The 22,239-nt window shown below is 45.1% G+C and overlaps 1 protein-coding gene across 13 annotated transcripts in view; it reads left to right on the forward strand.

Annotated features, from left to right (window-relative positions):
* The window catches only part of MYO9A (myosin IXA), a 465,931-nt gene that overhangs the window by 434,651 nt on the left and 9,041 nt on the right, over positions 1-22,239 (forward strand). For 11 of the 13 annotated variants that reach the window (XM_074965918.1, XM_074965921.1, XM_074965919.1 and 8 more), the window contains 6 exons: positions 2,813-3,005; positions 4,484-4,612; positions 5,644-5,749; positions 6,851-6,982; positions 8,584-8,707; positions 10,062-10,115. In XM_074965918.1, the coding sequence (XP_074822019.1) occupies positions 2,813-3,005; positions 4,484-4,612; positions 5,644-5,749; positions 6,851-6,982; positions 8,584-8,707; positions 10,062-10,115 (738 nt within the window). The remainder of the gene's footprint in view (positions 1-2,812; positions 3,006-4,483; positions 4,613-5,643; positions 5,750-6,850; positions 6,983-8,583; positions 8,708-10,061; positions 10,116-22,239) is intronic. The other 2 variants (XM_074965922.1, XM_074965926.1) reach the window with 1 other exon arrangement.

Below are 22,239 nucleotides of genomic sequence, written 5' to 3' on the forward strand. Positions count from 1 at the left end.
TGTGCCAACTGCAGAGGTGAGCTCGCTCCTCGAGGAGGGTGCAGAGCTGAATGGTTTTTTGTACCACCTGCCACTCCACTGATCTGCTCCGAGGCCTTAAATATTCTTGCCAGCAGGAGGGGCCTTCCTCATTTTACAGCATTTATGGGATTTCAGAGTAGAGAAATGAGTAGATGTAATTTATGGCACATGGCATGGTATATATTGTACCAGGTACCTAGTCGAGGCCAAGGGTATCTAGTATCACTTGTATTTTCTGATCTGTGGTGGTGGTTTTTCTTTTCCATTTTACATCTTGTTACATTTTTATAACAATTAACTTGTATTATCCTAGATACTCCAGCACCCAGTGAAGTCCCCATAGTACCCACTTAATAAAACCTTGCATGTTCTCTTAGCTGTTATTTACCAGGCAGTCAGGATGTATAGACAACAGGGAATAAATTCAGCAGGTTATTAGAGATGCCAATGAACCATTAAACTATTATCTTTTCATTTTCTCCTGTGTTTATTGCACTCAGTAAGTAGCTGGTATGGCTCTTGGTAATGTATGAGGAGTATAGCATGTGCAAAGTTTTATCAGCTTCCAAGGTGTAAGTCCCAGAGGGCAACCTAGTTCAACTTTTCCCTGTGTGTAACTAGAGATATTCTTTGTTAAAGCTTGGAAGAACATTTGAATGTATTTACTTTAACATCATTTTTCAGCCATCCCCCGCTCCCTACCCCGACAGTGCATGTACTGAGTCTCTGCAGAGTAACTGAGGGAGCAGGATCCATGATGATATACAAATAGCAGCCCGTGATACTCTTACAGCGATAAATGCATCTCTCTGGTGTTTCCAAGAGAATGGAGTTACTTTACATGTTTAAGCATTTTGTATCCTTATGATCTCAGACCTGAACCTGTGTGTGTTATGCTAATATGGAGGAGAATTGATATCTTTGCTACATGGGACCTCCCTCCCCTTCTGCCCAGGAAAACAAAAAGTTTATCCTAATGCTGTTGGTTCACCAAACCAGGCCTACTGCATGGCACACAGCCAGAAATGTAGCAAACAGGAAATGAAAGAATTCAGTCCAAGAAAACTCTGCTAAAATAAAATAACTGCTTGATGTGAATTCATTTCCTGAACTCTCGTGAAGTGACATTAATGTGTTCGCCAAGTTCATCTTTAAAAATCTTGTTTGCTAATGCCCAGGAAAATTTGGAGTCTGAAAAATAAATACCAGTCCAAGGTACTGATTGGAAATAGTTAGATCATTTGCATTTGTTAATTTGTTTATGCTGGATGGATTCAGGATGCTAAGGGTTAAATTTTCACAGTGCATCAGCTGAGAAAGTTGGTGCCATTCTCAGGGAAGTGTGCATTTGATATATTTTGAGAAGGTGCCCTTTATCCAAAAGGTAACAGCAGATTTCCTAGTTGTTTTTTAACTTTATGCAGTACCTTCATTTAGGCTTATGATGGAACTAATAGAGCATCAAGCTTATCTTAGCAGTATATTTGCTTTGATGGTCCTTGTAGTTTGCACTAATGCATTTTATGCTAATGTTGGCAGTTCTTTGTTTCTTTTAACACAATAACAGCAAAAGTTAGAGTTTTTGTTATAGTACTTGATGTTAGCTATAGGAACAGCCCAGTCCTGGCACTAAAAGATTAAGAGATGATAGTACGATAGCTTGTGAATTTTACACACACGATCAAAACCAGTTGCTTTCACCATTTCTTCCTGGTGTGTTCTTGCATGGAGGTCTATCCAGTGTAGAAACCTCCCCTGGGCATTCCCCTCTTGTTGTTTTCATTTGTGCCGTGGTAACAGTGAATGAGAAGAAGCAGACATGGAAGAGTGGCACTGGTCCGAGGTCTAACCCAAGCCACGCACCTACTTTCTCATTCATTGTTCTGGTTGGATCACTACCCATGCTGTGTTTGAACATACAGTCCATATGTTCAAAGCCTCCTAAGTGCATTATTGCTTGAAAAGTTTCTCTCAATCTTTTGACTTTATCCAACCAGAATCTCACGTTCAGGTTGAATGTGATCTAATTGTTTGCTGAATGTTGAGTCTCTAAAGTGCAGTTCTAGTCAGGAAAGTGACTCTGTAAAAACAGAGAACGTCAGGGTCTTTTACTGATTCTCTTTCTCTCTCAATGGCTTCTATGTCACACTTGCTCAAAACCATTTTTTTTTTTTAACTGTCAGCACGGTAAGTTCATCTAGGGATCTCAGAATCAAGCCCAAATGTGTTCTCCTTCATGTATCATCACCAGGCAATTTTCTCAGTGAGGCATGAAGCAGACTAGAATATAGCTCACTGTTGCATAGCTATGTTGGTTCTACAGGCACAGTAAAAATGTCAGTAAATGAAACAAACAATGACTCTGAAGGCACAAGGAGAGTACCAATGAGCCATTTTACAGAGCCATTTTTCTGAGCACAGCCCCATTGCAAGCCTTAACTATGAACGTTTGCTGGTCTTTGTAGCAGTGTGCAGTGCTGCAGACACAGCAGAGTGAACGCAGGGATAGCTACAATGACCAAGACAGCCCGTGGGAAAGATTGGATTTGAGGGGCAGTATACAGGCCTTTCCCTCTTCCCTTGCGCTCAGTTAGATTTACTAGATTAATTTGCAAATAATTCAGTTAACTTTGTTTAAAAATGTGAACTGCATCTTGAACGGCAGTCAAATTGCATTGCATACATTGCAAGGATCAGTCCCAAGACATCCCTATGTTTACCGCGCTATGAGCAGCATTGCATTGAGACCTTTGAAAAGGAATTGAGACATTAATCTCTTTCTCCACATCAGTATGATCCCGAGCTTTCGTCACGGCAGTTTGGGGTTGAGCTCTCCCGACTGACCAATGAGGAGCGAGCGGTGCCACTGGTGGTGGAGAAGCTCATAAACTACATTGAAATGCATGGGTTGTACACCGAGGGCATTTACAGGAAGTCAGGCTCAACCAATAAGATAAAGGAGCTCCGACAGGGTCTTGACACAGGTAAGACGAAAAAGAGAGAGTCTCAGAAGGGGAGCTAAAGGGGCAGCTGAGAGCCTCTGTGAAAAGGGAATTCATGTCATCCCTTCCCCCACCACAGACTCTGGCTTTTGGTACCATGGAAGTACAGACTTTTCTCGAATACCAGCCTTCACCAAAAGTCTGCGCTGTGTTAGAGTCCTCCCGTCTTGTGGAACTGTTTAATTCTTTCTTGTTTTATTCCTCCTCTTGTGCACAAATGTGCAAAAAAAATCATAAAAAGAAATTGCAGGAAAAATCTACATTAGCCAGACTTCATATTTATCAACATCACCTAGACTTCCAAAGTGCTTTACAAACTCTGTCTAAAGACTTTCATCCCTGGAAAATTGGCTCCTTTCACGACAAGGGTTTTAACATGGTCATATTAAAAACCAGGTGCCAAGGCTGTGCTGTTGTGCACTGTGTGATCTGTGGTGGTTACAGTATTAATACCTGGTTTTCGTATGACAGTAGTTAGGACTATGCAGCGTTGTTGTAGCTGTGCCCACTGTAGTAGGAAGAGAGCCTGAGACGTAAGCCCTTGTATCAGAGGCCTGGCATGAGGCCTGAGGCCTAGGCTAAAGTAGCGGTCAAAACTTTGCTGATATAAAGCAAAATCAGGCTGTGAGCTAGAGGCAGGCCCTGCTCACAGAATCCGGCAAGACCAGGGCTAATATTGCAGAAACACACATTCCTAAGTGCTAAGCAGAAAACATACAAACACGTTCCAGAAGGGTGTGTGCCAGAACACCCCATACCAAGAATGGTACAAACACATTCCCCAAAGATAACAGGAACACACTGACCCTGCCTAAATATATGGTCAGGGTGACAATGTGATGGATAGAAATGTACAAGGTGATGGGTGGTGACATCAGAGGGTATCAACTATCAGAAGAGCAATACGTAACTTATTTGTATATGTGTATAAAAATGTATCTCAGAGACAATGTCTTTATCTAGCCTAGGGAGGAACGGAAAGTCCTGCTGTTCACTGAGCTGGTCCATTGTTATGGGTATACATGTATTCGTGCGGGATACTAGTACCGTGCTTCGTCGACAATAAACCTGGCTGGGTGCCTTCGTACCTTAACAGATCTTGTGGTCATTGGGTGGTTCGCTCGAGGTCTGCCATGCCAGCTGTCTGCGCAGGGCTGGAGCAGCACACAGAGGGAACACACACGCAGCCAAACATCTGACCACACCCACAATAATAGAGAGACGGCGAGTAGGGTAATAGCTTTTATTGGACTGACTTCTGTTGGTGAGAGACAAGCTTTTGAGCTACATGGAGTTCTTCCTCAGGACCTCTCTCGCCCACAGAAGTTGGTCCAATAACAGTGGTTAGGTAATAGCCAGTGCTAGTACTGACATGAAAATACTGGCTTGTTTACTGGATCAAAACTGATCATTTTCTTTTTCCTTTTCCACTCCCCCCACTCACTTGCCTCGATGAACAGATATCGACAATGTGAATCTAGATGACTACAACATTCATGTCATTGCCAGTGTGTTCAAACAGTGGCTGAGAGATTTGCCGAATCCCCTCATGACCTTCGAACTCTACGAGGAATTTCTGCGAGCTATGGGTAAGGAAGGTCCATACAAATCCTATACAATCACACACAAAACCCAAGACGGGGAAGAATCAGTTAGCTTCAGGTACCAAACCCAGTTTCTGCTTGCCCAGAGCAAGCAGTCTTTTTTTACTTTCGTTTTATCATCACCATTGTCATGACAAGCAGCAAGCAAGTAGATTGTGTGCATGTACAATTGTACAAGTGCCAATTGTACTGAGTGTTTGAGTCCAAAAAGTCATTTGGGTGATATGTCATCTTTTATGTTGTTACTGGCAACACAGTGCTGGAGCCTCTCCCACCTGCCTCCCTCTTAGAGTCTTTTCCCACTGCCGGGGTCTTTCCCTGCAGCAGGGAAAAACTTCATCAGTGGGTGATGACACTGCTAAAAATAGCAGTGTAGCTGGGAAGAACGACTTCAGCATTTATAGAGCCGTGTAGACAATGCTTAATTTGTGCCAAGGCTTGCCAGGGCTGAGCTCCAGCACGTCTGCTTCAGCAGCTCTCTGCTGTTGAAGACTTTCTTTGCTGCCTCGCCCTGCCAGACCCTTTCACTGACGTGTAGGTATGCACTGCAGTGTGGACACAGCCTGCTTTTCACTTTGCCATGTAGCCACAGACAGCACTGTGACACCAACTAATCCCTTACACTGTTATAGTAGTCAAAGCCTTTGCAGTTCACAGCCCTGGCACCTCTGGGCTTGCCACGTGAAAGTTTAAAAAAAAAAAAAATCCTTGAGCCCCAGCACCTCTTTCGTTACAAATTAAGCAGTGTCTGTAGGGTATATCCCCACAGCCTTCAGGCATGTCTTTACTCACCTAAGCAGTGCCTTACCATCTACATTGCTATTTCTACCTGTGCTAGGGGGGTTGCTTGTATAGGCAGGGAGAGGAGGGAGTTGTCATCCATGTCTCTGTGCGCTGGCTTCCTGCACAGCTCCCCTATACTGGGCCATTCGCACTGCCGTCACAAGTGAAGATGGCAGAAGACACTAAAAGAGGAAGTTACCTGTAGTGTGTGTAACTGTGTGTGCTCTCTCCAGGCCTGCAGGAGAGAAAGGAGACCATCCGAGGCGTGTACTCTGTCATTGATCAGCTTTCTCGCACCCACCTCAGTACCCTGGAACGCCTCATCTTTCACCTTGTGAGGTAATGGCAGACCTCAGCATGGGATCATCATACTGCAGCCAGTCTTCCTCTTCTCCTTCCTCACTAGAGGCCTGATTCTGATACACTTACTCCCCATGAGTACCACCTTACTCCATGAGTAGTTCCACTGGAGCAAGGTACTGTTCTACATGAGTAAGAGTACCTGAACATGGGCCTATGTGATCCAAGTACTTTTGTAGGAAAAAAAGGGGAGTGAAACTTCACAAGGGAGTGCTTTAAATTCTGAAATGGCTTTAACACTCTGGACCCAAGAGTTCCTTCTTCAGACAATGCTCTCATTGACAGCTTAATGACAATAATGTTCGTCTTTTTATATACAAGTTCCCTTTCATAATAGCTACAAATGTTGCAGACTTGATGGGAAGGCAACCACTGTAGGTCTCAGCAGGTTACAACCACATGGTTCCATGCCATAGCCCTAACCCACTGAGGCATGCAGTAAGATTGCAGTGGATCACAGTACTGCCACATGTTGCACCTTTAGCTTGAACATTGAGGCTCTAGGGATTGTGTGATATGCTTTTGCATGAACTTAGACAATATCTAGTTCAGGCTATAGTCACTGTGTTACAATCTGCGAAGATTCCTGCCGTGTACATGCATTTAGACACATCTGTGCTGTTCCTAAGGGATAGCTAATGATGGCTAAGTGAGCAGCTTGCTACTGTAATAAACATGCACCGTATCTATTCCTTTTTGGAAAATAGGTTAAGTAAATCAAAACAAAAGACTTCCTAGAGAGCATGATGGCATGTTGCATGGTTCACTCGGTGTCCATTGTTTTACTTTTTGCCCTTGTCTGGTATAATATTTACATCCTTATAGAGCTACCTGTTGGTCTAGTTCCTTACCAGATATAACAAATTGAAGCTGTTCACTTCAAAGATATATAATATTGTGGAAAAGCTTCTCCTAGCAATGGTCTCCAGATCTCATGTGTATATACAGCACTCCTCTCCCTGCTCTACTCTGAATTTGTATTTTGTCCTCTTTTCTGTTTCTCTACATTGGTATTTCCTGCCAGTGCTAGGTGAATTGGAGTTACCTTTAACCCTTGCTGCTTTGTTGTTTATTGTTTAGGATTGCCCTGCAGGAAGAGACCAATCGAATGTCAGCTAATGCCCTGGCCATTGTATTTGCTCCCTGTATTCTCCGCTGTCCTGACACAACAGACCCACTGCAGAGCGTTCAGGACATCAGTAAAACAACCACGTAAGAATACAGCATCATAACTTCTAGCGTAAATCCTGTAATGAGGTCATGTCAGGACGGTCAAATGATCCCTGAGTAATGCACTTAAATGTGTGCTAGAATGACAGCTACAAACACATCATTGGTTTGCAAATGAATTGCCTTAATGAAATACTGTCTGTTCCATCAGTAACTAGCAGCTACTAAAGTTAAACCTTTTAAAATCTGCAGGACTGGCTAACCTGCACCCAGGAGCTTTTAAAGAATAGGCCAGTGAGCTCTCTGAGCCATTGATGTTGATATTTAACAAATCCTGGAGTAACAAATCCAGAGGACTGTACAAAAAGCTAATGTGCCAGTGTCTAAAAAGGATTAACAGGATGACCTGGGTAACTATAGGCCAGTTAGCTCAATATCCGTCCCAGGCAAAATCATGGGAAGGCTGATGTGGAATGTAGTCAGTAAAGAATTGAAGTATGGCAGTGTAATTAGTGCCAGTCAACGCAGTTTTTTTATGGAAAATATATCTTGTCAAACATACTTGATATTGTTTTTTGATTGGATGCCAGGTTTGGTTGACACAGGTAACAACGCTGACATCGTAGACTTGGATTCCAGTCAGGCATTTGATTTAGTACCTCAAGTCATCCTGATTAAAAAAAATTAACACCATACAAATTCAGTGCAGCAAATTTTAAAAGGATTGAAAATTGGTTAACTGATATCTCCAAAGTAATTGTAAATAGGGAATCATCATCCAGTGGGTGGGGAGGGTTTGTAATGGAGCCCCACGGGGATATTTTTAACTTCAACTGGAGTTTTAAGAATAAAGATGTTAGATTGTGAGAAGCTCAGATACTAGGGCACTGGGGGTTAGATAAGTACCTAGGATGGATAGTTGATGCAGGAATCATTTGATGAAATTGTATGGGCATTGTTATACAGGAGACCAGACTACATGAACATAATGGTCCCTCCTGGCCTTCAAATCTATGACTTTCTCCTAGAAGCAACTCTTCTGCCAACAGATGTGAACGTTACTTTGAATCACTCTTCTAAAGGTTCCTTGTAAGAAGGAGTTTCTTTGTAACTTGACTCATATACAGCGTCTTGTATCATTACAGCTCTAAAAGGATTTCTTCCAGAAAATGATACTGATGGTATTAAACAAAATATCTGTCCCAGACACCTAATCATTGTCATTGCCATGCAACTGCCTGTCCAGCTTGGATGCAAACAAGCACAAATGTGTGTGTCTACAAATAGATATAGGTAGATAGCGTAGCATATCAGAAATGGCCATTCTTTCAGCCTTTCATTTGAACGTGCTGTGCTTTCCTAACTTTGGTGGGTATTTTCCTTTCCGGGGAAGGACCTGTTTCCCTGATGGAGCCCTTGGGGAGCCCTCCCTTTATTCCTCTAGTTTAGCTCCCCTGCCTACCACTATTTGGGGCATTTCAACCACACCATTCATTTCTAGCCCACGGAGCTAGAGAATTGGAGCACACGTCCCTTCCCCTCTCTGGCATTGTAGGGCTCTAGTACTTAGGTGACGTGTCCAGCTCAAACACAGCCAGAGTTTTATGCTCCCATTTTACCACTTCCTTTTTTCCTTTTTGCAGCTGTGTGGAGTTAATTGTCATAGAGCAGATGAATAAATACAGGGCTCGTCTCAAGGACATCAACAGCCTGGAGTTTGCTGAGAACAAAGCAAAAAGCAGGCTGTCTTTGATCCGCAGATCAATGGTAAGATTCGTGGTGGGGAGGTGTTGAGCTGGTAGTTGGTTCTGTTCCTGTGTCAGGAAAAAATGGAGCAGACCTTTCTTTTGTTTTAGGAGGACAGGTTTCTCCAGCCATGTTATTGATCATAACTTCCTTTTTTACATAAAATTCGGAGGAAAATCTTGTGTCCATGCTGCTATTGCGTATTTGCATAGTTTATTCACTGTGTCTGTTGTAACTGAGAAGAATGTGCATGGTACTAAATTGAAAGTCAGAGAATAATTTGGTACTGACAAGCCAGCCCCATTCTTTCCTCTCCTTTTCACTCAGACTAATCTCCTCCTGCCTATTTCAACCTCCCTAGCCTCTTACACCTCCCAAAGCATCATATCCAGGGCCGAGAGAGAGACTGAACCTCAACCCTGCACTTGGCTCCCTGCATTTCCCTAGCCACACATTTATACCAAAGAAAAGCCCAAAGGAGATGGGAATGGTGCCTGTCGAGTTCTAAAGGAAAGTGCCACAGAAATGTGGTCTCTGGATTTCACAGGTTCATTCATACATTTTTGGGATGTGTTTTGCAAATTTGGACTAATTTATCCTGTGTTAGTCAACTCTTTGCTGGCTCTGTTTATGACCTCCTCACTCCTGCACTAAAGTCCCCTAATCCCACAGTGTCCTGCTGTCTGATACTGCCCACTGTGTTAAAACCCTGCACTTGTTTCCCTCCCACATAACGTCAGGGGGAATCTGGGGTGAAGCTGCCCTTAACCAAGCCCTTGCTTTGACTCCCTGTATGCAAGTCACTTCATTAGTAATGGCTTCAGCAGCGAGGACTGAACTGAGCTGCCTATAAAGGGTCACCTTCTTTTCTCCCACTGCCTTTGGAATTTGGAGTTTGGAATACCATCTCATTTAGCTTTCACACACCCAACTGGGTTGATGAATGAGAGGCAAAGTCTGGGAATTGAAATGACCTGTGTCCCCCTTTGCTGTAAGTCGAACAAGCAACAGTCTGTTCGTGTGCTGTGTTCTGCTTATAGAATGAGAGAGAATGGCTGATTCATCACAGGACAGTCAACCCAGATCTGTGCCGTTGAAAGGAAGAGCAGGCTCTCCATTTATAAAGACCCAGTATCCCCTGTGGCATGTCCTATAAGGAATCCTGCTTTGTGAACTGCAACCAATGCTAAATCTGCTCCAAACAGGCGCTTCAACAGTTATTTTGCAAAGCTTGTGGCTCAGCTTTGCATTGTTGCTGATGCAGCAGAGAGCTGACTCACTCATGACATTAAAAGACTCTAGAAGTTCTTTTAAGGGGGCAATGGCATGTGCACTCTAACCTTCTGCTTTCCTTTTCATGTCCTCTCTAATCCAGAAACCTGTACTAATTGCAGTTAGATTTATGAGCATAACCCGCAATTCAATCCCGGTATGTATTAATTGCATTGCACTCCATGACAGCTGCATCCCATCATTGTGTGTAACCCTTCACTCATTGAAGCACCATGCCACAGACCGTTGTTTGACTCTGCCCATTCATTGCTCTGCAGGACCCATCCCAGTGACTGACTTTTCATTTCTCTCTCAGTAGGGAGCACCCTAAGGTCCCTCTCTCCTGGAGGAGGCACTAGAGCAGGAGTAGAAACTGATGCCAAATGGTTGATGAAATAGCCCTCAGCAACTGCAGTTGGTTACTGCAATCCACTGGTCTGCTTCTCCAAAGGCTGCTCCTGTACTCTGTCTGTGTGCACTCTCCCAGTCACGCCACTGCTCCTGCATGCGGCTCCTTGGAGGTGTTATTTGAACTGGCAAATCACAGAAACCTTCTCAGAGAGGGTGGAGGGTCAGCCCTAACAAATGAAAATAGCAGGGGGAATCCTCATCACTTAGCCAACAGAGGCTTCTGTTTGTTGCAGAGTTCTCTCCTGAGTCTCTAATTAACCCTGCTTCAGTCAGCTTTGCCATTTTTGTCCTTTCTATTGTGTTCCTCGTTCCATTCATTTTCTCTTTACCTGCTAGTTCTGTTCTTTTCTTCCCTCCCTTCTGTTTTCATCCAAGCCCTTCTTTTTCCTTCTCTTTCCTCCCTCACACATCTTCCTTTACTCATGTGTGTCTGTTTATATACAGTACCCCTCCGAGTTGTTCCAGCTGCTTCAGTTCTGCCACCATTTCACACCACAGTGGATGGATGCCCCTCAGACGCCTGCCCCCAGCTAATGCAGCCTGGCTAAAGCAGGGTAGTGCAGTGCTAGGAGCAATCTAGGAGAACTGAGCAGGAAAAGAGGCCCCACTTTTCCTCTTGCCCCTCCCTACACCTGAAGCCAAATGCACTGTGATGTTCAGAACTTGGCACTTCCAACCTTCAGCTTTTAATTTATGGATCCAATTGATGGATCTTTTATTTTTTCTCACTCCTGCTACAGTGTGTAACCCATCAGAAGCAGCTACTGCCTGCCTCTTGCTTGGCGGGATGGTCACGTTGTGATGGATGAGGAGAGCAGTCTTTGAAACCGTACTTTAATGTGAAAGATAACGCACCTGTTTACTCACAGCCACAGTATCGCCACGCCCTTTTACATACTTAGCCGTGCTGAGCATTTGGGGACTGATTAGAAGATCAGAATCTGAGCTATGCTGCCATTAATTTCTTGTGTTGGTCGATGTATTCTGTAATTCCTTCATTCATGTTCGTGTCAGTGCTGCAGCATTCTCATTAAGGGTCTGTCTGTAAGAGCCTGTATTCTGCTATCCATCTTTAAAACACACACACACACATTAAAGAGCGGCTGTGTCCTTTGCCTTTCTCAGCAAAGGCAAAGTGATAGATTGATTCAGGTGAATAACAGAGGCATTAAGCCAAGGCACACTTATGTTGACTACAAAGCTTTTAGCTTTTGATTTTAATGTACATGATATAGTTAAAGTAACTTTTACCCTAGAGCATCTCTTCCAGAAAGGCATCCCGCTCTTGTTTTGAAGACATCAAATGCTGAAGAATTTACCACATCCCTCGGTAGTTTGTTTCAATGGTTAATCACCCTCACTGTTTAAAAAAAAAAAAAAAAGCCTTGTGGCGTGGATGGAATGACTACTACATGGGTGACTACTGGGACTGTTGCTACCTTTACAAATGAGGACAGGTGGCAGGTGGTGATGCTTTATTTTCAGAATTGAGGTGATATGATGGTAGTTGAGCCTCTCCTGGACTATGACCATGACCCTATGGTAGTTGAGCCTCTCCTGGAGGCTAACCTTGGAACAGCATTGGCCTCAGCCCTAGAGCAGGTTGCTCTGCTGCTGGAGAATATCATAGAATCATGGAAGTGTAGGGCTAGACGGAACTTCAAGAGGTCATTTCCCCATGCTGAGGCAGAACCAAGTAAACCTAGACCATCCGTGGCAGATGTTTATCGAAACTGTTCTTAAGAACTCCCAATTTCAGGGATTCCACAACCTCCCTAGCTAACCTGTGCCAGTGCTTAACCATTCTTAAAGTTGGAAAGTTTTTCCTAATATTTTACCTCAATTTCCCTTGCTGCTGACTAAGCCAATAACTTCTTGTCCAAGCCTCAGTGGACATGGAGAACAATTGATCACCCTCCTCATTATAACAACCTTTTACTTATTTGAAGACTGTTATCTCCCCTCTCAGCAGACAAGGTGGTCTGGACCGAGCAGTGCCAGGAGGCTTTCCGGGTGCTGAAGGAGACTCTGGTCAGTGGCCCAGTTCTAGCAAACCCAGACTTTGACAAGCCCTTTGTGGTGTTCACCGACGCCTCCGACACGGGACTGGGGGTGTGACGATGTGACGCAGCAGGGAGGGGGGAGTGTTGACCTGGGAATGTGCCCTGGGGAGGGGAGACCTGAGAGCCTGTCACCTGAGCCAGGAGGGGGAGGGGGAGGTGACACCTCTGCCCAGGAATGTGGATGGAGGCTGCAGCAGGGAACCTGCTCGGTGGGTTTAGTTTCAGTTTGGGGCTGGGTGGAGGAACACAGGGAACCCCAGGGCTGGGGTCTAAGCTCCCTGCTCCCCCAGAAGGACTTCACTGAGGGGTCCTGGGTGTACCCACAAGCTCTGTTTTGGACTGTGTTCCTGTTGTCCAATAAACCTTCTGTTTTACTGGCTGGCTGAGAGTCTCAGTGAATCCCAGGAAGAGGGGTGCAGGGCCTGGACTCCCCCACACTCCGTGACAGACATGGAGAACAATTGATCACCCTCCTCATTATAACAACCTTTTACTTATTTGAAGACTGTTATCTCCCCTCTCAGCCTTCTCTTCTGTGGACTAAACATGCCCAACCTTTCTTCACAGTCATGTTTTCTAACCCTCTTACCATTTTTCTAGCTCTCTGGAATCTCTCCAATAGTCCATATGTTTCCTAAAATGTGGTCCCCAGAACTGGACACAGTACTCCAGATGAGGCCTCACCAGTGCTGGGAGGATTGGAATTGTCACTTCCCATGTCTTAGCAATGACAGATACAACAAAATGCCCCAATCTGACATCCAACTCAAAAGAGAAGGGGAAGAATAAAAAAGAGTCTGCAAAATCCCATCTGGATCTGCTCACTCTGTCCCTAAAATACATGATGAGGAGCAGCAGAAAGTGCAGCGTGTAGGGAAAGGTGCTGGGGTTGTGATTGGGGCACCAGATTCTGTAGATTCAGGAATCATTAAGTGGTACAAAGCAGCATCTGAAGTTCTAGCAGTAAATTTGCATTGACATGAATGAGATTTGGGCAACTCAAAACCTGTTCATCACTTAGGGAAAAATAACAACCTCTCCCCACATTCTCGTTCAAAACAGTCTGTTTTTTGCTTTCGGAGCAAAAGGGAGGAACCATTACAAAGAGACTTAGAACAAAATCTGTTTAGTTTATCAAGAAGAAGATCAATAGGTGACTTGATTGTATAATTATATTTACAGGGAGAAAATCCCAGAAATTGAAGGGCTCTTTAATCTAGCAGAGAAAGGCAAAACAAGAAACAATGACCAGAAGCTGAAGTCAGACAAATTCAAATTAGAAAAAAGGCATATTTTTGCTAACAGTAACAGTGATTAACCATTGGAACAAACTACCAAGGCATGTTTTAAATTCTCCAGCATTTGATGTCTTCAGACCAAGACTAGGGAGTCTTTCGGGAAGAGATGCTCTAGCGAAACACATGTTACTGGACTCAATACAGGGACAAGTGGGTGAAATGTAATGTCTTATGTTATACAGAAGGTCAGACTAAATGATCCCTTCTGGCCTAAAACTCTATGAATCCAAAGAGTGAAATGCAAAGTGTTTCTCATAATGGTAAAATTTCCCATATTCATGTGGAACCTGAGAGGAGATTAGTCTCTTCATTGTGTCTTATGTCCGAAGAAACCTGTTATTTCTCTGTCCCCATGAGGCAAACCGAGGCATCTGGTACTAGGAAAGGTAAAATATAGCCCAGCTCTACATACAGTATCTTTGTTGCTCTTTTTTCCTAATTCCTTTTCAATGGATTGGAATTCCAGCCCTGGTAGGGAAAGAAACCACTGGTTCACATGAGTCATGCATGCAGAACTGCAGCATCTTCAGTGTATGGGGTGTGAAGATTGGCACAGTAATTCTCACACTAATGGAAGACAGCAAACATACTGTAGTAACATTTATGATCCCCTAGGAATTAACAGAACATGGCAGTTAATGTTCTAATATTGAAAGTGGGCGTATTTATATACTGGGCTGCTGATCAAGTTGTAGTTAATATAATGAGCCAGCAGCTGTAATGTGAGTTACAGTGCACTGAGTGAGTCTGTGAAGATCTGAAGATACTGAGCTTGCTCACTAGGTGGGGCTTTCCAAAGAAACTAAGTTGATTTAGGAATACAGGTCTCATTGCAAATCCAAAGGACTTCTGCTCTAAAGTCTCTTATCTACTTCTGAAAATTCCTCCCAAAAATTACAGCAAGGGAGAATCCTCTTACATAACTAGCTGGCAGTTTTCAAACTGTTATAGTTGAAATAATAGAGCCTCTGCTTACATCGTATCAGAATAGTTACGCAGTCTGCTGGAGCTGTGCACTGCTTGATCAGCAGTCTAGTCGTTATTCATAGCTCTGAAGGATGCTTAGAGATTTTCTGTTGAACAGTTTCCCTGCTCTGCCATCTTTCCCCTCACCTTGTTTCATACAGTGGCACCTCTGCCTCCTCATTCCCTTTCCCTGATATAAGGAGCTAGTGTGTGCTTTAACTGGCCTCTCTGCTTGCTTTAATATTGGACCTCTCATTTCCATGGACAGTGCGAGGACTAAAAGTGTAGCCATGGCTTTGTAGCTGGCTTTTCCAGTTACCATCATTTGAGCTCCCTAGTGTGTGTTGTGTACAGAGAGCAACTTCCCAGCCTGCTAAGCTGAATGTTCACCTTGGATAGTGTTATCCATATCCTTTTGTGTGCATAGTGGGATTGTTTTTCGCAAAGAATGGGATGGTTTAGGACTGTGCACACCAACGTCTTGCGTGTAATGTTCAGGATGTTCTCACCCCGAGCCAGCATTGTGATTTGGCTGACTGAAGGCTTCCCATCTTACAGCCTGGGCTTCTAAAAATACATTCTGCTGTGTCTTTAATTGACTTTGGAAGTCCAGTGTGGATGTCACTAAAAAGTTTCATCTGTCCTCCTCTGAACACACAAACCATTTATGTCCCCCAGCCAGCCTGCTGTGAGCTTTGAGGTGTCCTTGGATGTCATGCACTGTAACTGGTGTTGTGGACTGTGTACATGTGCTAAGTACCTGTTGCTGAAGTTGTTTCCTCCACTCTTGGTACTGGGGATAAAGGGGGGAAGAACGCCGTCAGTCTAAAATGTACCATGAGATGTGTCAAGGTTCCTCCCCCACTCTGAACTCTAGGGTACAGATGTGGGGACCTGCATGAAAAACCTCCTAAGCTTATCTTTACCAGCTTAGGTCAAAACTTCCCCAAGGTACAAAATATTCCACCCTTTTGTCCTTGGATTGGCCGCTACCACCACCAAACAAATACTGGTTACTGGGGAAGAGCTGTTTGGACACGTCTTTCCCCCCCCAAAATACTTCCCAAAAACCTTGCACCCTACTTCCTGGACAAGGTTTGGTAAAAAGCCTCACCAATTTGCCGAGGTGACTACAGATCCAGACCCTTGGATCTTAAGAACAATGAACAATCCTCCCAACACTTGCACCCTCCCTTTCCTGGGAAATGTTGGATAAAAAGCCTCACCAATTTGCATAGGTGACCACAGACCCAAACCCCTGGATCTGAGAACAATGAAAAAGCATTCAGTTTTCTTACAAGAAGACTTTTAATAAAAATAGAAGTAATTAGAAACAAGAAATCCCCCCTGTAAAATCAGGATGGTAAATACCTTACAGGGTAATTAGATTCAAAACATAGAGAACCCCTCCAGGCAAAAACCTTAAGTTACAAAAAAGATACACAGACAGAAATAGTTATTCTATTCAGCACAATTCTTTTCTCAGCCATTTAAAGAAATCATAATCTAACACATACCTAGCTAGATTACTTACTAAAAGTTCTAAGGCTTCATTCCTGGTCTATCTCCGGCAAAGACAAAATGTAGACAGACACACAAACCCTTTGTTTCTCTCCCTCCTCCCAGCTTTTGAAAGTATCTTGTCTCCTCATTGGTCATTTTGGTCAGGTGCCAGCGAGGTTACCTTTAGCTTCTTAACCCTTTACAGGTGAGAGGAGATTTCCTCTGGCCAGGAGGGATTTTAAAGGGGTTTACCCTTCCCTTTCTATTTATGACACGCCCCCCAAATCTCAGCTAGGGTGAAACACTGGCTGGGATTTCTTCCTGGAGCTCTAGGAAAACAGAGTTAATAAGACACATGCATCTCTAAATATACTACCAAGTACATAAAGACTAACAATATTTTCCACATCTCAAGGACGATTTTAACCAGTTGATTCTGGGAAACTTTCACGTGAGAGTGCATCAGCCACTTTGTTAGAAGCTCCTGAGATGTGTTGGATGTCGAAATCAAAATCTTGGAGAGCTAAACTCCACCGAAGAAGTTTTTTGTTAGTTTCTTTGACGGTGTGAAGCCACTTCAGTGCAGCATGGTCGGTTTGCAGGTGGAAACGCCGTCCCCAAACATATGGGCGTAGCTTTTCCAGAGCGTAGACAATGGCGTAACATTCTTTTTCAGTGATTGACCAGTTGCTTTCCCTCTCAGACAGTTTTTTGCTGAGAAACACTACAGGGTGGAATTCTTGATCAGGTCCTTTCTGCATTAAAACTGCTCCCACACCACGCTCGGACGCATCTGTGGTTACTAGGAACGGTTTGTCAAAGTCTGGGGCCCTTAGTACAGGGTCAGACATGAGTGTCGCTTTAAGCTTGTTAAAGGCCTTCTGACACTTTTCGGTCCACTGCACAGCATTTGGCTGTTTCTTTTTGGTTAGGTCTGTCAGTGGGGCGGCGATTTGGCTGTAGTGCGGTACAAATCGTCTGTAATAACCGGCCAAGCCTAAAAAGGATTGAACCTGTTTCTTTGACTTTGGGACAGGCCACTTTTGGATAGCATCCACTTTGGCCTGTAGGGGGCTGATAGTTCCTTGACCCACCTGGTGTCCAAGGTAAGTCACTCTGTTTAGGCCTATTTGACACTTCTTCGCCTTAACAGTTAGTCCTGCCTCCCTTATGCGCTCAAGGACTTTTTGTAGATGTTCCAGGTGGTCTGCCCAGGAATCCGAAAATATGGCCACATCGTCAAGGTAGGCGACTGCATATTCTCCTAATCCCGCTAGGAGACCATCTACAAGTCTTTGGAAGGTGGCGGGTGCATTTCGCAGCCCGAAAGGGAGTACATTAAATTCATACAGCCCGAGATGTGTGGTGAAGGCTGACCTTTCCTTGGCAGATTCATCTAGCGGTACCTGCCAGTACCCCTTGGTTAAGTCCAAGGTAGAGATGAACTGGGCCCGTCCCAGTTTCTCTAATAGTTCATCTGTGCGTGGCATTGGATAGTTGTCTGGGCGAGTTACAGCATTTAGCTTACGGTAGTCCACGCAAAAACGTATCTCCCCATCTGGTTTGGGAACTAGAACCACTGGAGATGCCCATGCACTTTCAGAGGGGTGGATTACACCCAACTGTAACATATCCTGGATCTCCCGTTCTATAGCAGTTTTAGCTTGAGGAGACACTCGGTAAGGTTGGACTCTAATTGGGCGAGCATTACCTGTGTCAATGGAGTGGTATGCCCGTTCAGTCAGTCCTGGGGTGGCTGAGAACGTTGGCGCGTAGCTAGTGCACAGCTCCTGGATCTGCTGTCGCTGCATACGCCCAAGGGTCATGGAGAGGTTCACCTCTTCCACACCACCAGCACATTTCCCTTCGTAGTAGACACCTTCAGGCCACTCAGCGTCGTCTCCTCCCTGGGCTGTAAACTGACAAACCTTTAATTCTCTGGAATAAAAGGGCTTTAGAGAATTAATATGGTACACCTTAGGCTTTCGGTTGAAGGTGGGGAATGCTATGAGATAATTAACAGCTCCCAGGCGTTCCTGGACCGTGAATGGCCCTTCCCACGATGCTTCCATTTTATGGGCCTGGAGCGCCTTTAAGACCATGACCTGGTCCCCTACTTTGAAGGAACGCTCTCCGGCATGTTTATCATACCAGGCTTTTTGCTCTTTTTGAGCATCCTGTAAGTTTTCTTTAGCAAGGGCTAAAGAGGTTCGGAGGGTGTTTTGTAGGTTGGTTACAAAGTCCAGAATGTTAGTTCCTGGAGAAGGTGTAAATCCCTCCCATTGCTGCTTCACCAACTGCAATGGCCCCTTAACCTCACGGCCATATACAAGTTCAAATGGGGAAAACCCTAAACTGGGGTGTGGTACAGCTCTGTAGGCAAAGAGCAACTGCTGCAACACTAGGTCCCAATCATTGGAGTGCTCATTTACGAATTTACGTATCATGGCCCCCAAAGTTCCATTAAACTTCTCCACCATGCCATTTGTTTGATGGTGGTAAGGAGTGGCAACCAAGTGATTTACCCCATGAGCTTCCCAAAGGTTTTTCATAGTTCCTGCCAGGAAATTAGTCCCTGCATCTGTGAGGATGTCGGAGGGCCAACCTACCCTGGCAAAAATGTCTGCTAGTGCCTGGCACACACTGTTAGCCCTGGTGTTGCTTAGAGCTACTGCTTCCGGCCATCGGGTGGCAAAATCCATGAAAGTCAGTATGTACTGCTTTCCTCTGGGTGTCTTTTTCGGAAAAGGACCCAGAATATCCACAGCTACTCGCTGAAATGGAACTTCAATGATGGGGAGTGGCTGGAGAGGGGCTTTGACCTGGTCTTGGGGCTTTCCCACTCTTTGGCACACCTCACAAGACTGGACATAGGTAGAAACATCCTTGCCCATTCCCTCCCAGTGGAATGACCCCCCCAAACGGTCTTTGGTCCGGTTCACCCCAGCATGACCACTAGGGTGATCATGGGCTAAGCTCAAGAGCTTGGCCCGGTATTTAGTTGGAACTACCAACTGTCTCTGAGGATGCCAGTCTTCCTGGTGTCCACCAGAAAGAGTTTCCTTGTATAAAAGTCCTCTTTCTACAACAAACCTGGATCGATTAGAAGAGCTGAGAGGCGGTGGGTTGCTCCGTGCCGCCGTCCAAGCTCTCTGGAGGCTTTCATCTGCTTCCTGTTCGGTCTGGAACTGTTCCCTTGATGCTGGAGACATCAGTTCCTCATTGGATTGTGGACCTAGGCTTGGTCCCTCTGGAAGCGATATAGGGGATGGAGCTGTTTCTGTTGACTGTGAACCGCTCTCCGCTGGTGCACTATGTTGGGGTTCAGGCTCCGGCTGAGCCTCTTGTGTCGGGTTATCGGCTGCTGCCAGTTCAGGGTCGGTGGGGCCCTCTGGTGTTGAGGTTGCAAGTACTGGATTCAGTGCTGACAATGGGTCTGGTGTTGGTTGTTCGGCTGGTTCCGGTTCTGGGACTGGTTCCGTCTGGGTCTCTGGGACTGGATCCACTACTGCTGTTGCAGACATTGGCCTGGGGTCCGGGTCCATCACCTTTGACCGGGTCCTGATAGAAGTTTCCGGAACAGAGCTAGGCCTCACGGCTTGTTTAGCCTGGCTGCGGGTGACCGTTCCCACCCTCTTGGCCTGCTTCACATGATTGGCCAAGTCTTCCCCCAACAGCATGGGGATGGGATAATCATCATAGACTGCAAAAGTCCACATTCCTGACCAGCCCTTGTACTGGACAGGCAACTTGGCTGTAGGCAAATCGAAAGAGTTGGACTTGAAGGGTTGAATCGTCACTTGGATCTCTGGGTTGATTAAATTGAGGTCCACTAAGGAAGCATGGATAGCTGACACTTGTGCTCCGGTGTCCCTCCACGCGGTGACCTTCTTCCCGCCCACACTCACAGTTTCCCTCCGCTCCAAGGGTATCTGGGAGGTATCTGGGCCTGTGGACCTCTGGTGCGATTCCGGTGCAATGAACTGTAATCTGTTGGGGTTCTTGGGGCAGTTGGCCTTTACATGCCCCAGCTCGTTACATTTAAAACATCGTCCAGCTGACGGGTCACTGGGGCGAGGAGGGTTGCTGGAGAACGGGGTGGTGGGACGATAAGGGGTCTGGAGGGTTCTTTGGGAGGTAGGTGGGGCTTTGGGCGGCCCCCGGTAATAGGGTGTGGTCTGGGGTTGTCCCTTCTGGTCTCCGCTCCAACTGCGACCAGTTTTCTTCTTCTCTGCCACCTCCACCCATCTGGCTCCAATCTCTCCTGCCTCGATTACAGTTTTGGGCTTCCCATCTAGGATGTATCTTTCTATTTCCTCAGGAACACCCTCTAAGAATTGTTCCATTTGCATTAGGAAGGGCAAATTTACTGGAGATTCAACACTTGCTCCGGATATCCAGGCATCCCAATGTTTCACAATGTGGTAGGCATGTCGGGTAAATGACACGTCTGGTTTCCACCTTAGGGCTCTGAACCTCCGACGAGACTGCTCGGGTGTTATCCCCATTCTGACTCTCGCCTTGGATTTAAACAGTTCATACTTGTTCATGTGTTCTTTAGGCATTTCAGCTGCCACCTCAGCTAAGGGTCCACTGAGCTGCGGCCTCAGCTCTACCATGTATTGGTCAGTAGAGATGTTGTACCCAAGGCAGGCCCTTTCGAAGTTTTCTAAGAAGGCCTCAGTATCATCACCTGCCTTGTAGGTGGGGAACTTTCTGGGATGGGGAGTGGTACCTGGAGAAGGATTGCTAGGGTTTGTTGGTATATTCTGCTGAGCCTTTACCTTCTCCATCTCCAGTGCATGCTTCCTCTCTTTTTCCTTCTCCTCCTCCACATGCTTCCTCTCTTTTTCCTTCTCCTCCTCCACATGCTTCCTCTCTTTTTCCTTCTCCTCCTCCACATGCTTCCTTGCCTCCATTTCCCTCCTGTGGGCAGCCTCCTGTACCTCCTTTTCCAGCCGCATGAGTTCTATCTGTCTTTCATGTTCCTTTTGTTTTTCCTCAGCCTGAAATCTGGCTAATTCCATCTTTTGTTGTGCTGTGGATTCTGTCATCCTAACCTCTCTGTTTTTAACTAACTTTACACCCGAGGTTTAGAAATAAACAAACAAAACTTGGCTGTAAAATTTTGCTGTGCTGGAATAGAATACCTATTCTCTGATAGTGATTGTCAGCCTACAGAAAAAGACAATTCCCTTGTCTCTGCTCTGGGCCCAAATCAAAGCAAAAACTTCCAACTACTTTGAAACCTGTTTACCCAGCCCAAAGAAAAACCAAGTTTCCTTTTTAAACTTGTGCTCCTTGTAAAAAATCAAAATCCAAAAAAAAAAAAAACCCTGCCACTTTTGTCTCCAGGCAAATGGGTAGAACACCCCCCTTCAATTTACTTTTAGGGAAAAAAAAAACTCTGGGTTGGAAGACTGTGAATTTCCCTGCAGGAGTTAAGTACCCTGCCTCCAGGCAAAGAAAACCTGCAATTCACAAAGATAATCCCCTTTTGTCTCTGCTTGGCCACAAAGCAGAGAAAAACAAGCTGCTTTCTGGACTTCCTTTCCAAAGGAAAAAAAAATCTCCTTTTTTTAAAATCTGTATTTCTAGTTCAACAAATCTCAACTGGATCTCAAAACGATTTCAGGTTAATCCCACCACTCTGCCACCATGTCAAGGTTCCTCCCCCACTCTGAACTCTAGGGTACAGATGTGGGGACCTGCATGAAAAACCTCCTAAGCTTATCTTTACCAGCTTAGGTCAAAACTTCCCCAAGGTACAAAATATTCCACCCTTTTGTCCTTGGATTGGCCGCTACCACCACCAAACAAATACTGGTTACTGGGGAAGAGCTGTTTGGACACGTCTTTCCCCCCCCAAAATACTTCCCAAAAACCTTGCACCCTACTTCCTGGACAAGGTTTGGTAAAAAGCCTCACCAATTTGCCGAGGTGACTACAGATCCAGACCCTTGGATCTTAAGAACAATGAACAATCCTCCCAACACTTGCACCCTCCCTTTCCTGGGAAATGTTGGATAAAAAGCCTCAC

The sequence above is a fragment of the Natator depressus genome, chromosome 10 (assembly GCF_965152275.1).
Source record: "Natator depressus isolate rNatDep1 chromosome 10, rNatDep2.hap1, whole genome shotgun sequence".
NCBI classification, from domain to species: Eukaryota; Metazoa; Chordata; order Testudines; family Cheloniidae; genus Natator; species Natator depressus.